This window comes from Condylostylus longicornis, unplaced genomic scaffold (genome assembly GCF_029603195.1).
Source record: "Condylostylus longicornis isolate FDR11 unplaced genomic scaffold, ASM2960319v2 ptg000013l, whole genome shotgun sequence".
Lineage (NCBI taxonomy): Eukaryota > Metazoa > Arthropoda > Insecta > Diptera > Dolichopodidae > Condylostylus > Condylostylus longicornis.
In genome coordinates, this window is record NW_026577982.1 from 12,369,154 (window position 1) to 12,386,304 (window position 17,151).

Here is a 17,151-nt window from a genome sequence, read left to right on the forward strand (position 1 = left end):
TTATCGTTTTATGTCTTCTCCTTGTAGAATTTTCAAACCTTTTAACGTACGTACTATATTGTTATATTGTTACTTATCGCTGTCATTATTGTTTATTTTTTCAAATGAAAAATAATTTGGTATTTTGACACATTTCGTTAAAGTGAAAAATTTTGTATGACATTTGATTAAAAAAACTTTTCCACAAACTTTTATTAAGCTCATTCCCAAAAATAGGAATGCTGCTGAAAAACTTGATTGATGCCAGTTTACCTGATTTGACATACTTTGCTTTTTGTGATATGACATACAATGTACATAATTATAACGTTTTAATCTCTTAGCAAAAGATTTCACGAAGTAAAAGTTATGAAAAAAAAAATTAAAGAAGGAATCTATTGTTTCAATTCCACAATTCCAAGTTTTTCTATTTTTGGCAGTAAAAATAACATATCCATCCTACTTTTTAATTCAATATGGGTTTTATATCTCAATTACCTAGCATTTTAATTATTTTTTAAAATGGCAGGTTTGACAATCGCATATCTGAATATCACATACCGTGTTACATATTATCGAGAGATGCGAATATTTCTGTCAAATTAAAGGTAAATTTAAGACAATTTTAAATATTAAATATTTATTGAGTTTTTTAATTAGTGAGATGTAAACTAAAATAAATTATGTACATATATATTAACAATATTTGAAACTATTTTTGATATTCTTCACTTTCATTGAAAAAAATTTTTTGTGATTTTACATATATTAAATTAATTTATTTTTTTTCGTTAAAAAATTTATTACTTTGCTTAATGTAAGGATATGAGAAAAGTAAAAGTAAAATGGGAAAACTACAGTTATTTTTGGGAATTCTGAAAAACGATTTTGACAACTCTAATTTGTATCTCGTACACGAAAAAGAAAATAAAAAAAAATGTGTTGTCATTCGGTAATAATAAAGATTGAAAGTCCAATTGATTAGCCAAAACTTATTTATCAAGATTTATAAATATAAAACAATATTAGTTTAAATAAAAATTATTGTATTGTTCCAGCGGTCAGCATCTGTGAGTAATTAATAAGTATAAGATAAAAATTCGTTTGCACTTTAAATGTTTTAAATTATAAATGTTTTTGTATATTTTTACGCATTTAGATGTAAATGAATCCTTTAAATTACTACGAAATTTTAAACAGCAGAAGCTCAGATAGTATTCAAACCATTAAAGAAAATTATCAAAAATTAATACTTCTGCATCATCCTGATAAAAAGTTAGGTTCCGCAAACACATCGGACTATAATTTTGAAAATAAAAATTATAATGGTGAAGATGTATTTATTTTAGTAAATAAAGCTTGGAATGTTTTAAGAGATCCTATAAAACGGAAACAATATGATGCATTGATTTATGAAAACGAAATAAGTTTGTGTAATAATGTTTTTGCTGAGTTGGACTTCACGGAATTGAAGGAAAATTATGAAACAGATTCTTCAAAATTTTGGACTTATCAGTGTCGGTGCGGAGGAAGTTATATTTTTGAAGATTTAAAACAATTAGATTTACATAAACTTATTGAAATCGAGTGTAATGAATGTTCCTTAATTATAAGAGTTTCAAGAAAATGACGTGATGATTTTGCTCTTTTAGCGTTATTTGTTACTTTTTTGGAAATATGTCTACTTTCTAATTAAAAAAATAATATTTTTAAAGCTTATATATTTTTTTATCTTGAAATGATAATGCATCCTATTTTATTAAAAAGATTCTATTGAGTTTTCCTAACTGGAAATTTCCACCAATTAAAGTTTCGATATTTGGAAACTCTTCGCCAATAATATTGTATACAGCACATTGTTTATTAGATTTTTTACACACACAATTTCTTTATTTTAGCAATACATAAATCTATATAAAGTTGTCTGTAAGCTACTTTTTTATAGTTGAGTATTCAAATAATTTGTGGAAAACAATGTTTTGACAGCTTTAAATAATTCTAATGTTATTAATTAATTTAAATAATATACATATGTATATGGCATTTGGATGTCTTGCATATCTTAAGGTCTTGTGATTGACTTCATACGGCATAGGCCATAATTCTAAACTTTGCTAAATACTTATACAAATATTTTTTTCTATTTGTAGCACTTCCTTATTCTCTTTTGTATAATTTCTTGAAATTTTGTGGTTCCTAGTAGTTGTAGGTTATTTTTTAATTTTATTCTAAATTCAAAAGAAAAGTTTTATCAGTGGGGTTTTTAGAATTCAAAGTATAATTTAATGAAAAAAATTGAGAAAAATTTCACAGTTCACGTAGCGCATATGTGTCACTCGGCAAAATAATACAGTCTTTTGTAGCAGTATTCATTCTAGACTTACATTTATAATAAACACAAGTTCAATTATTTGTTAATATTGTAGAGTTTGTAAGAAATACTTCAATAACATATTATTATTAATTATTTCGTACTTGATTTTGGGGTGATACTGGAATTTTTCCAGCATAGTTATTTCAGGTTAGAGCTAAGAATTAATTGAAGTTTATTGTTATATAACTCATATTTGATCGCTTATTAAATTTCTAATACTTTAACTTTTGCTGTATATTAAAAACTTTGCCTCCGTTTAACCACAATTTTAATTAATTTTCGTTAAATATGTATGTAGTTTCTATGTAGTGCATATTATTTTAATAAAATAATCAGTTTTATAATTTGTTCAAGTTGTTTTTAATTTTATTTTATTGCAAGTATGTATTCACATAAATAAAGTTTTAAATTAAAATTTACAGAAATCTGATAAATTTGAAAGATGAAATCTCCCAGTTCAACTAAGATGGATGATACGTCTTTAAGTGGCAAAAGATTAAAGTATTCTATACTTTTTGTAATTTCAAGCCTTATTGGATTTTCATTATCATTTTATGCCGCATATGTTGAAAGTAAAGTTGAAGAGAACCACGATTATAAAGCAATGTGCGACATAAGTAGTAAAATTAGCTGTACGAAGGTTTTTTCATCAAGGTATAAAAGTCAATATTGGAAAATTTTATTAAAAAAGCTTAAAAATGTTTTTTTTTTTATAGCTATGCGAAAGGTTTCGGTGTACTTGGAAAAGTTTTTGGAGAAAACTCATTGTTAAATCTTCCAAATGGATACTTAGGGATTGCTTTCTATGGTTTTTTTATGGTTTCGGGTATGCTGTTAATTTTAATATTTTTAATGATTTCATGTACATATTTTTATTTTTTAGGTTTTTTAAATAATGTCACGGTGATAAGAATACAATATTTGTTATCGATATTGTCAGTTTTACTATCGTTTTATTTAGCATATTTACTATACTTTGTTTTGGAAAATTTATGCATTCTTTGTGTTTCAACTTATATCGTTAATTTCATCAACTTGATAACAATTAGAAAAAAATTATCGGTTTCCAAAAGTGAAAGAAGCATGACATACCAAAATAAAATTAGTACAAAAAAACATAAATAAAAAATGAATAATAATTATTGTTTTTTCATATTACATTCCAGTTAATCTGATGAAATTATCTAGTCTTAAAAACCGTATAAAACATGTAATATAAAATGTTTATCATTATATTAAAATATATATGTACGTATTTTTAATTTTGCAACAAGTTTTCGTTGTTTTTTTTTTTAATCTGATTCCCTCCTAAAAAAAGAAAACAGTAAATAAGCTGGGAATCATCAAATTTCCGAGGAGTTTTTCGAAATGAATGGCTATATTAAATGGTATAATATATGAATGCTTTCTTAAATAATTATTAGATGGCGGAAAACTTTTGCAAGTACATAATTAACAACATTTTTACTTGCTCAAGAATCCAAGTTATATTTCAAAAAATTTCAACTTTAATTAGTATATACACGCATAATGTATATAAAAACTGTGAATTGGAATTATTAAACCATTGAATCACAAAACGGTTTTTAAATTTGTATTACCTGGTAACTAAAAATGAAGTGCATACATATTTTAAATGTATTGCTTTAAAATAATGATAAAAATAATTTATGGAGAGAAATAAATTGATTGAATTATGTTACGCAATTATGTTATTTATTTTGAAAATTTCTCAAAACCTCAGTACATATTTGAGGTTCAATAGAGCATTGTATGCCCATTTTATTCGCAAAACCTAAACACATTTTATATTTGAACGTTTACTTTTTTATTATAAACTTTTCCGTTTTTGAACACCTTTAAATAATTTCAAACTTTTGAAACGATAATGAGTGAATTAATGTTCATCACTTTTTAAGTTTAAATAAATTAAAATTCTTTTTCTACTCAGTACAATGTACACACTTAACATTTTAGGCAAAGTGGGCGTCATAAATGTATGTATGGATACATATGTACATACATTTATCAAGGTATTAATATATATATATTTATTTTTAGAAAAGAAGAAATGTTATCATAAACTTAAAAGCTTTTTTTTCAATTTCAAACGATCATTAAATTATGAGACATTGGATAAAATGTTCGGGAGTATATGGTATTGAATAATCAAGCCTTTATTTTTCTTACATTAAAATATTTTGAAAATATATTTATGTTTACTTATAATTTTTATTCAAGATTTTTGTCTTCAGTTTATGTTGATTAACATTGAAATAATTCCAGTACAAAAATGTAAAATTTAATATTTGAACAAGTAAATAAATTTGTCATAAATTTTTACTTACTTACATATATATATATACATAAACGTACATACATATATGTAAAAATTTTTCTCAAATTTTGCTAAGTTAAAGAAAAAAAGCAAGCAAATGTAGGTTGAAATCATTATTATTTATGTATGTACATATTTGAAAATGTAAATAGAAATAAAAGAAATATTAAAAATACCTACCACGCGGAATTAGTTCTAGTTTCTATCCAGGTGTATATGGTGAAATATAAAATATTTTATATATTTACGCAATTTTTTTACAGGTATTTTATTATTTATTTAATGAATTCTTTAAATAAACTATTTTTCAAAAAATAATTGGATATACATATATAATATATATGGTATAGATAGTTAATAATCTTATATTAATATTAATATGAAGTTGAAGCGGTTTTTTTTTCTTTAAATTTTAATAAAAATTTAATCTCTTCATTAATAATTGTGTTTCAGTTCCAATAAAAATTGTATAGAAAATAATATAAGACTTGATAAGAGTAGCAGTCTGATGGTAATCTGTTCGAATAGTGTAAGTTAAGTGAAGTAAAATAGTTACCATTTGAATTAAATTTGCATCAAAAATATTTACTTTAGCATATGTATATTGTTGTAAAGTCAGTCAAAAAAATTCACAAGATTCAATAAATACATAATAAATTTTCATTATACTGGTATAATTTAAGAAATGAATTCACTTCCGATTGCATAGCATACAGGCGCAATTTCTTTAATACGTCATGGTATACATTAAGAATATTATTTTCTATATTACGATTAATTCATCTTTGTTAATGCATCCAATTGCATTTTGGTTCTTTTTTAATTAAAAAATAAATTTTTTACTGGTTTATTGTATTATAGAAATTTAGTAGGAATGTAATAAGGTATGGTACATGAATTATTTCTTATAATGAAATACCAACGCAATATTCTATGATATTTTCAATAAATTGTTTGTAAAATTTATAAATTATGTACTCATATCTGTGTTCTCAGAGGATACTTTAGAAAGAACATAATATGCTTCAGAAAATTTAAAATATTATGACGTTAAAATCATTACTCTTGATCGAGGTATACAACCTTCGAAAATTTCATTAAAGTAACGTTAATGAAAATATTGAATAAATTATGTATATTGTAGAATAATTGCAAATTATCAATAAATAGTCAAATATTATGTTTATTATTGTACATCCATTATATTGTACGAGTATACACTATATAGATAAATTAGCAAAAGAAAATTCAGGAAAGTAGATGTTTTCATGAGAAACAAAAAATTAACCACACGACATCTATTACAATAATGTTAAAAATCAGAAAGTCAGTTCTTTTAAAAAAAGTTTGCACCACATACATACGTCCAAAAAATATATTTAATATAGTTTTATTTTCCTGTAATATAATATGTATATATGTGCATATGTATTGCATAAATGCATATTAATAAAGACAGGAAAAAAGAAAATAGTTGCCTGCGACTGACACATTTTGAATATTAAAAAAAAAAATAATTAAATCATTGTTAAGTCATCTATAAGTAATTCTAATAGAATTTATTAAAAAAAAAAAAACAAAACAAAAAAATGAATCTTATAAGTAGGCATTAAGATTATAAACCAGGCTTCAATGTATATATGTATGAATGTATGTAGAAATGTTGAATTTACCATTTAGCTTTGTAATTGCGTCGCATTATTACAAAAGCTTATGTATGTATGTATGTACATATATACACAATTAAATATAATAAAATGTATACAAAATTATTATTTAAAAACAAAAACAAAAAATATATATGTACATATGTATGTATATAAAATATAAAAATTTTGTTGACAATGACTTAGTTGATTGCATATATGGTGTAGGCAGAACATGTTACTTTTTTGGAATTAGTCTTGGAATTTTGAGTTTTTTTTTTTTATATTTTATTATTATTATTATTATGGAATGAAGGTGGTTGTGCAAAATTAGTTCATATCGACTTATTAAGTGTTTTGAAAAACTTTTTAACTTTAAAAAAAAAAACAATTTTTTTTTTTTGTGTAGGAACTTGATTTTAACAAATATGTATATAATGTACATACTGGTATAATAACATCCAAATTATTATTATAAATATATATATGTAAATAGCAATATGTACAGGTACATTATACAGACACTTTTGGTTAAAATAATGGTTAAAAATTATCTTGGAATATTTTCTTTAAAATAATTATTGTTAAATTCAAAGCTACATATTATAAAAATTGAGTTTTATAACTTGTAAATTTAAAATTATTAATTAATATGAAGTAGAAAATATAATTAAATAAAAATTATCTCGATTTTTTTATTTGTTTTTCATATTTTTTTTTAAATCTTGCGAATTTACTCTTCTTCTCTATATGAATACAACGTACGTTTTCCTACATTTTAGTACATTTTTAATTTACGTTTATTAAACAAGGAATTTATTTAATAATTTCCTTGTTATTTTCACTCTATCCGTTCATTCATGCGTCTATTCATAAAATTTCTACATCTTTATAGAAAGTTGAAATTATATTTATACTAATGTGTTTTTTCGAAAGGCCTGTCTCACATTTTTGTTTTTACTTAAAGAAAATTTTTCAAATTCCGTAAAAACAGAATAATAGAAACTTTGTTCTTCTATTTTACTACTTACATATTACAATGACAAAATATGGTAGCTGAAGTTAATTATTAAATACTAAACACTTTTTTTTCCCCAAAATTTTAACATCAATTTTTTCTTAGATGATATAGTTGTACAAGTCTATAATTTTACAATTTTGTGAAAAATATTACAAACGTTTCATTTTGCTTCAAATGATCATCACACAAAATTCTAGCTTTAACTCACTTAACTAAAAATCGTGATCGACTTTTAAGTCAATGCTTCTTTTAATATGTTATTATCCTTGAAAGTATGCAAAAATTATTTATATAGCATAATATAATTTTGATATTATGTAAATTATTTTCATATATGTATGTTTAAGAGAAATGTGCTACTTTGTAAACCCATTTGGTTTATACTCATAGTTTTTCTTAATTCTCACAATAATTTCCTGATTCTTGCAATATATCATAAGGTATTAATCCTATTTTAGTATACGTTTATGTCATATGCACATTTATATTTAAAGATAATATTCTTATGAGTATGTAAAGTAAATAAGGACCAAGAACGTATAATATAATAAAAATGTTTGAACGTACATGTTTCTTATATTTAATTATTACAAAATTTTGAATGAACTTTATGTAATTTTTTACATTAAAAATATAAATAAATATACAAGTTTCTCTAGATTTATACTTTTATTTTGATATTAAATAATAAATACATAATATAATTTTTAATTCAAAACAAACCGGCTTTTTCAATTTCATTCATAAAAAAAATATTTGAATGATATAGAAATAGGAGTTTAATTTTGTTTTTTTTTTAGTTTTTTATAAAGTTGTTAATAAAATTGAAAAAAAAATTGATCGCAATGTAAATTATCTTCAATGCAATTTTTATTCAAGTTTAATTTTCTTATAATTTTTTTTGCGTTTGTTTGTTTGTTTGGTACACAATTTTTGTTTTTAAACAAATTCGACTGGTTTTCAAAAATTTATGAAATTTTTTTTCTTCTTTTGGTTCTTGGTTTTAAACACAAAAGATTGAATTTTTTGCAAAGCTTTCGAAAATTTTTATAAAACAAAGACCTTATATTTTGGTATATAGCATTCATAATCAAAAAAAAAAATTTCAGAAAAAAATTTTCATTTTTAAAATGCTAATCTCATTTACTTGATGATTCAGTTGGAATATAGCTACATACTTATCTGTTTTTAAAAAGAAATTTAGAAATTTAAAGAAAGTTTTTTGTTCCTTATAAGAAATTAATAAAAAATTAATATAGATTAAGAATAAGTGCATATATGTAAGAATATAGCTGATTTTCTCGTGACTACAACCTATTTAAAATTGATGGCTTTATTACTACATACACATATGTACGTACCTCTATATAATATGCTTTTATATTTGAATCCAATATGAATTTTACAGTTTCATTTTAATATTCAAATTTGTATAAATGTATATTTATGTTGTATACAAAAATGTATATTTATGTTGGGTTGATATATATATATATACTTTATGTTAGATATAATTTATATATAATATTATTTTTTTTTTGGTCTTTGTCAATAATATTTATTTATTATTAAAATATAAATTTTTATTCTACTTATATATGAATACTTTTAAGTTCTAAAAATGACATTTAAAAAAAAAATAAATTTTATACTGTGCGGTAAAAGAAATTTTACATTACGCTCCTATATGGAACACATATGCAGTAGCAAAGCAAATTTCTTTTACATAATAAATATGTATTGTATAACAGTACAAATTTTTGCTCTGATACATCAATAAATCGATAATGTTTTGATTCAATCTGTGAAGACACATATATTGTTGATGTACATATAATAAATCAAAAAATAATAATGCTAGTAATATATATAAATAGTAATGCCAATAAAAGTTATTTTAAATAATAATAATATTATAATATATTACATATTATGTTGAATATTATAAATTATTAATAACTTAAAATTTTCAATTTAATTCTGAAATATGTAAACACTTATACATATAAGTATTAAATGTATGCATTCCTGCTTTTGTACTTTATATATGGATACTATTTACTATGCTAAGGCATTCAAAATATCCAAAATGCTATGAGAAAACTGTTACTACATTTTGACTGCAGTATTAATACCATATAGTAAAAATTTAAAAACGACCGCATTATAAAAAAAATCCAAATTTGTTTAAATATTTCGGATCACAAGTCTTTTGAAATGTAGTAAAAATGTAGTCTCGATTTCTTCACTATGCTCTCTGCTTTTTTACTGTGTAATTACAACCCATTTTTAGAATCCTGGATTAACATCTTACTACATTGTATAAATTTTTTATTCTACAATATGAATCTTACATATAATGCAGTACTACATTAATATTGCATTTTGGATGTTAGCCATTAACAATGTAATAAATAAAATCAAAATTTATTCTATTATAATATTTTTTTCTTCCAAATTATTCTTATTATTTATTATATTATAAAATTTAATTTATATAAAAATTGTAAGAAAAGTTTTGACAAACGGACAGAAAGAATCAAAAAAGAATTTATAAAAAATAATAATAATTTGTTAATCTTCGATAATTTATTTCTTAATTTTCTGTTTGTATAACACAAACAAATACAATTTATATGTGTACAAACGTATAAGTTTGTATCTAGTCATCAATCCAAAAAAAAAATTTATATATATATATATATATAGGTATAGGTTGGTATATTATTAAATGTACATGTGGTCCAGCCAGTTATAAAGCTTTATTATTATTATTTTGTCGTTATTCAGGTGAAAAATTCAAAACAATTTAGAAAACACAATTTTTTACGGCGAAATCAGTCATAACATTTTATTCATAGGGTTAACATCGATTATAAAAAAAAAAATAATTTTTTTCTTGTATAAACTTTTTAATTTTTTTTTTTCCTTTTTTTTTTTGTTGTTTAAATTGCAACACATTTTTGTGTTTTTTTTTTTTAGTTTGGTTTTTAAAATTTATAATAAATATGTAATTTGTATTTTAAGTTGGGTTGTTGTCAGTGTATATTTGAAATGATAATTGAATCATAACAATGATATGTGCATAAAAATTTTTGAATTTACAATAACAAAAAAAAAATTAATAATTTTTAGAGCGATATAAAGATATTTTTACATATACATACATATACACACATAGAAAAAATTGAAAAAAAAAAAAAATTGTTTAAAATATTTTATTTATGTAATTTTTATTTTAAATATATATGTACATTTGTACGTTTATTATACATACTTAATATAATAAATAAATTTATTTGGTCATTAAAATTTAAAACAAAACGAGTCAAGAGTTAAACGAGCTCAAAAAGAGAGATGATTTTTGATATTTGATTTTTTTTTCCTATTTTTTTTTTTTGGTTTTTATAAGATGAATGATAATTTTTTGATTAACATTTATATATGTATATGTGCGTTTTCTTTTTAGTTGACGCATTATGTATAACAGATAATTAAGTTTGAAATTTTTATAAAATAAAAATATTAATTATACATTATGTTTATAAAATTAAAAATTTAAAATTATAATAATTATAAATATAATAGTTTCTAAATTTACAAAATTAAAAATAATATTTTGCACACAACTTAAATTTTAAGATATAAAGTGAATTTAATTTAAAAAAGAGAAATTTGTGAAAAAAATAAATTTTTGTATACGAAATTTATATAAGAGTTTTGTGAAAATATTTCTTCAATAATATTCATTTAACAAAAATTAAAAAAAAAAAAAATTCAAATATTTATATTATTATAAAGTGAAATTAAAATATTAAAATATTTGTTATACATAATATGTTTAATTATTTCATCCGAAATACAAAACTGTAATATTAACTTTTTTTTGAAATATACAACGAGTATTTTTTATATTATATTTATAATAAATGCAATATATATAAAAAATTTAATTTAATTAAACAAAAAAGAAGAAATCCATTAAATATACGGAAAACAATAAATAAAATAATTGTTATACGTTATATTGATTTAAGTAATCGATATTAAAAGTAATTGTTATACTGTAATTGATAATTATTATAAATTATCTTTAAATATAAGTACGAAATTAAAAAAATTATTGGTAAGTAATTTAATTTAAAATTAAAATAGTTTTTTATAGCATTTGTAGGTCACTTTTATTATTGTATAATAAAAAGAAACCTTTACTTGTTTAAAGGTTACCATTTGTCCACTTATTCCCAAAAATAAGTTATATATAATTTGTTTCTAAAATATATATGTACATCAGATTTATTTACTTTTTTTTTAATATTCTTCGATTTATCCTATTTTTGGAATTTTGTCACTTTTTTTATAAATAACTATGTAGCCTGCTGGTTTCAATTAAATTTTGATAAACTTTTTTACTGTAAGTTTGAAATTTGAACTCTAAAATGGCTAATATAACACTGTCCTTATCTTATAGTTTTATAAATAGTCTTACATTTAATCTTACATTTTTTAAAATGAGGATTGTAAATCATTAATAGAACAAAGAAATTTCAAAGCAAGAAAATTTTGATGTGCTCTGATTAAAATTGATATATTATACAAAAAACAATAATTTGAGCAATTTCGTTGGTCGAAATATTTGTTTTAGCAAGATGCCAATTCTCTCATGTCCTCTTTTCTACATTATATAAAAATGGTCACTTAATATAGCTCACTTACATAATGTGTATACCTATTTGTAAAAAATTTATATAAAACTATAATAAAATATGCAAAAATTCTTATGACGTAAATATGGTTTTTAAGTTTATTTTAAAACTAACTATCAATTATTTTATTTATATAAGATATTTTTCCTTATAAATTATTAAATCGTTAACATTAATGTAAATACTCCTATACTTTATTTTTTTTCAACTATTTAAGGTATCAAACAAAACTGATAATTTATGAATGAGCATATCTTTTTTTTTATATTTACATATAATTAATTGCATGCAAGTATGTTTATTGTATATATTAATATTTGTATATAGGGTGTTCGAGACTCAATTGTATACTAACGAAATAAAGTAGATACAATGACTCTAGGTTAGAATAGGGTGACTGCTGTGACTGAGTAATAAAGCTTGAAAAATTTTGTTTTTGTTTTGAAAACACCTCGGATTTTAAAATTGCAAAATAATGTTATATCAAAATGAAGATCACAAAATACAAGGTTCCACTTCCTGCAAAAAAAACTCTGTATTAATAAACTGTAATATGAGTAAATTGCGAACATTAAAAATATTTTTGGGAAAATTTTAAAAAATTGCACTTAAATATATCCGAAACTAAAAAATATAACGTAGAAGAAGAATTAAATTAGCTTTGAAATAAGTATACAAAGTTGGCTTTACCTCTCATATTTCTCGACCTTCTCAATAAAAATGTAAAAATCAGGTGGTTTTCAGAAATTTGAGGTGTCACAACTCAAGAAGGAGGACACCCTGTATATTAATATTTGTATATTATAGGTTAACATAATTATTGTGATGTCGCAGCGAATGTCTTGCTATAACAAATGATTTGTTTATTTTCTTTACACTATATATAAAAAATTATTATTGTTGATTTTTCTTTTAACTATTATTTAAATGTCATTGAAATTATTTAAAATAATTGTATAATAATAATAATATAATGTTTAATAATAAGATTTATAATGATATATTTAAACTACATATATGAGATCAAAAATAACCAACATATTATATTAAAATTATAATGTTAAAACTTATATATTAATTATACATATGTATATTTATTTAAATATACGTTCATATACTATTTAATGTTAACAAAGAAAAAATATGAATTTTTTTTCCAAAATCAGAAAAGATATACAATTACAAATTATGTATGTGTGTATGTATGTACATACAAAATGGTTTAATTTATCTTATGTATTGTATTTTGTTTTCTCATAATTTATATGATCATCAATTAAGGTGTCAATTGATTGATAAAACAAAACACATAACAAAAATTATAGCTATAGTTTGCGATCAATTTTTTTTTTCAATTTTATTGTATATTATAGCTTTTCTTCAAAATTAAAGAAATCGTTAACCTATCTTTACACATTCTTCTTTCTTTAATTTTAGGTACATACAATATAACCTAAAATTATTTTATTTGCTAAAAATACTATTTATGCGAGTCAATGAATTACATTCACATTAGTGAAAAATATGTTAGCAAAATTATTTATGCAAATTTACAAAACGATAATGTTTTATGTAGGTACCTACATACACATAACATTAAAATTTTAAAATGAAGAAAACATCTGTAATGTTAATTATAATTAACATATTATGACATTTGGGTTATACATATACAATAATGAAGTATATTAACATAATGGTTTAATACATAAATCTATTCAATTTTTTTATGAGTTAAATTAGAAATTTTGCCTTAGAAGATACGAGTACAGTGCTATTCTAACATAACGAACGAAATAATATCGGGGCCGTTATTTATATCGGGTACATCTCAAATAAGAACGTACTCGTAATGTGCTAAAATTGTATTGATTTTTATTTCAAATATGTACGTAATTAAAAATTAGTATTCATCTTTTCTTGAAAATAATTTTCAATTTTTCTTTCTATATGTTCCATTATACGCTTATTTTACTAGTAGAAATACACACGCAAGCAAAAAGACGATCGATTGCAGGAAAAGCGAATAAAACTGACCAAAAAATATTAAAATATGAATAGAATTTGAATCCATATGTATAATAAAAGTTCTAGATAATAATTGCAATAGAAAACCAAAAATTTGCCTTTCCCTTATATAGAAATAAATATTTTTTTATACTCGTTACATGGTGTATTTAATTCAGAAATTTAGCTGTTCGTTATATTGAAGCATCACTGTATATAATCAAAAAGATTTCAAACATGTCATAATTAAATAAAATTTTATTGACTTTAAATAGAAATTGTATAAGTTTAAATATAAGTTTGATCATTAACATTTATGTGGAACCCCTTACATATTTTTACAATTTCAATAAAATATTTTCGAACAAGCCATTCCGATACATATCTAGGCACTATTCCAATTTAATATCCCACTTTAAAAAAAATTAATTTAAAATTAAGAAAAGACTTTTTCTTGTACTAGCTATTTATATATTTTAATGTTGCGTTGTTTAAATTATAATTTTGATTTGAATTTCTTGTTGCCATTTATTTCTAAAAAAAAAAAGGTTTTTTTTTCTGGTTTTTTTTCGAAATAATTATGGCAATAGAATGAAAACTAGTATTTTCGTAATTATCTTGAATTGGTTAATCATTACCTTATTAAAATTAAAAAATTAAATAATTTCTTTAACTTTGTCTTTTATCTCGTAATATGTATACCTACACGTCTGTTTTTTAATTGAATAAAAAATAATATATATGTAGATAAAATTTGTGAGCATAATTAAAGTACATAAATAAAGAATTTTATATGAACATATAAGAGTATATTATGTACATATATATGTATATATGTACTTATGAAATAATGTTAATACAAGTAAAGTCAAGTATGGAAGCATTTCGTATTGACGAAAATAAAGTTTCGAAAACTCTTTTGAAACACTAAATACAATGACATTGCATTGTCAAACAAACGTAAAGTTTACATTTTTGACATTTTGGAATACAAATTTTGATTTTATGAAAATTTCTCTTTAAATTGACATTATAAATAAGATTTAATAAGTATTATTACCATCCACCTTAAAATTTCCACCTTATTGCTTATTTTATACACCAGAGCAAACGGAAAAAAACAAAAACTAGGGCTATGTCAATTGAAATATTAACTAACGCATATACTAGTAATATTTAATGTCAAAATTTACAAAAATCATCCAGAATTTTTCGGATGCTCGATGTGTTTTTCTTTGCTTTTCAGAAATGCATTTTATATATATGTAATTAGAAACGTATAACATTGTAAAATTTTTTTAAAACACAACATGATACGTTGTCCGTATGTTTACAGTTTTTTTGCAATGCGGATTATTGCCTTATGTCATAACTATAACGTTAGTAAAGTAAGATAAAGTCTCTAAATTCAATATGATTTGTAAATAAATTTTTGTTTAATTACAGAAATTGTATCGTGTAAAGTAGTACTTTTTGATTGTATCGAAAGCTCTATATGGGTACTACCGTAAGTATAGTACAAATTACTGCCTGTAATACAATAAGAGACTAACAACGATTTTCTATATAAAAAAATCACAATGATTGCTTTCATTAAAATTGCTTTAATGATTACGCTTTTTGAATTATAATTGAAAAGTATAAAAGATATTGAAAATTCTTATGGGAATTACACTTTTTAACTAAATACCTTTAATTAACTAAGTGAATTTCTTAATTTTTTATAAATGAATATTAATTAATATATTTGTTTATATGCAATTATTATGTAATTATAAAACATGATTATATATACATAAATAAGTACATCTTGTCCGGTTCCAATTATTACGATTTATTTCTGCTGGCTATTACATGTAAATAATTTAGAAACTTATAGTAGACTTTACTTTAGATATTTTCTAAAATTACAATATTTTCATCTTATTTACTAAGTAGTATATAAGTTCATATGTGTATGTAGGTTAGAAATTAAAAATTATTCAAATTTAAATTCCTAAAATACACTCGGTTCGAAAGAGTTAAATTAAAGAAGCTATTTAATATATTAAAAAAGTGGATGACTGGCGAAGAATAATAAAAATGTAAACAAATTAATTTTATTTTTTTTTTATCTTATAAAAAATTCATAGCACGTCTGTATTTAAAAAATAAAAAATTCTCATAATAAAATTAAAATATATTTAAATTTTTTCAAATTAATTTTTAATTTTTTTCCTATTGATTTCGTATATAAATATTTAACTCGTATATTCTCGATATGCATTTTAATTTTTTTTTTATTTGTTTAATTAATCAGTTGATTGAGTATAGGAAGAAATATTGTAATTTCGATTAAATATCTATTAAAACCTCATTTCTAATTTTAATCTAATTTGAATTTTATTTCCCTGATCTAATTTACAATTTTCTATTTAAAAATTAATTCAATATATAAAATTCAATATATAATATATAAATATATAAAATATAACTCGATATCCCTTGGGAAATTTTATATAATATTCGATAAGAAAGACAATATATTTTATGAATGCACTTGTACCCTATACTTATGTACACACACTTTATATTATATTTGTGAAAATTTTTCATTAATTAACTTATTATTTAATATCTTTTATATTATATAATAAGTGCATTCATTATATGTACGAGTATATCTTTTAGAAAAATCAAATTATCATCATTGAAAAAAACAAAAAATTAAATATGAAAATTTAGTCAATGCGATGAGAAAAAACAAAAAAGAACGAAAAATATTTTGAACAGAAGGTACTAAAAATATTAAATTAAAAAAAATTTTTTGTTAGTTTTTATCACTTTTCCAAAAAAAAATTTAAAAATGTGCTTATTGGTTTCAACCTGTTCGTCTATCCGTCCGTGTGTCTGTTTACAAAATTTCTCATCCTTTATAAGATAGAAAGGCCGATCTCTTATATGTAAATAGATCTTTACTAGGAACTTATTTCTGAAGACGGCAATTTTTAAATATCCCACCCCTATAAAAGTTATAACCCCCCAAAAACCGTAAAAATGCCCCTTTTTAACTATTTTAACATTAGTAGTTGCATTTTCCA

At 21.8% G+C, this 17,151-nt stretch overlaps 3 protein-coding genes across 3 annotated transcripts in view; all 3 read left to right on the forward strand.

Moving 5' to 3' along the window:
• Positions 1 to 909: 909 nt before the first annotated feature.
• LOC129605458 (vitamin K epoxide reductase complex subunit 1-like protein 1) lies at positions 910 to 3,626 on the forward strand. The gene is made up of 4 exons (XM_055515237.1): positions 910 to 1,049; positions 2,776 to 3,007; positions 3,070 to 3,179; positions 3,237 to 3,626. Exons 2-4 carry the CDS (start codon positions 2,796 to 2,798, stop codon positions 3,476 to 3,478), a joined length of 564 nt encoding a protein of 187 aa, XP_055371212.1. The 5' UTR covers positions 910 to 1,049; positions 2,776 to 2,795; the 3' UTR covers positions 3,479 to 3,626.
• LOC129605161 (dnaJ homolog subfamily C member 24) lies at positions 1,145 to 1,609 on the forward strand. The gene is made up of 2 exons (XM_055514745.1): positions 1,145 to 1,259; positions 1,329 to 1,609. Exons 1-2 carry the CDS (start codon positions 1,145 to 1,147, stop codon positions 1,607 to 1,609), a joined length of 396 nt encoding a protein of 131 aa, XP_055370720.1.
• Positions 3,627 to 11,305: 7,679 nt separating the features above from the next.
• Positions 11,306 to 17,151, forward strand: part of LOC129605637 (probable WRKY transcription factor protein 1) — a 44,456-nt gene continuing 38,610 nt past the window's right edge. Inside the window, exon 1 of the mRNA XM_055515526.1 lies at positions 11,306 to 11,484. The gene's annotated coding sequence lies outside the window, so the exon portion shown is untranslated. The remainder of the gene's footprint in view (positions 11,485 to 17,151) is intronic.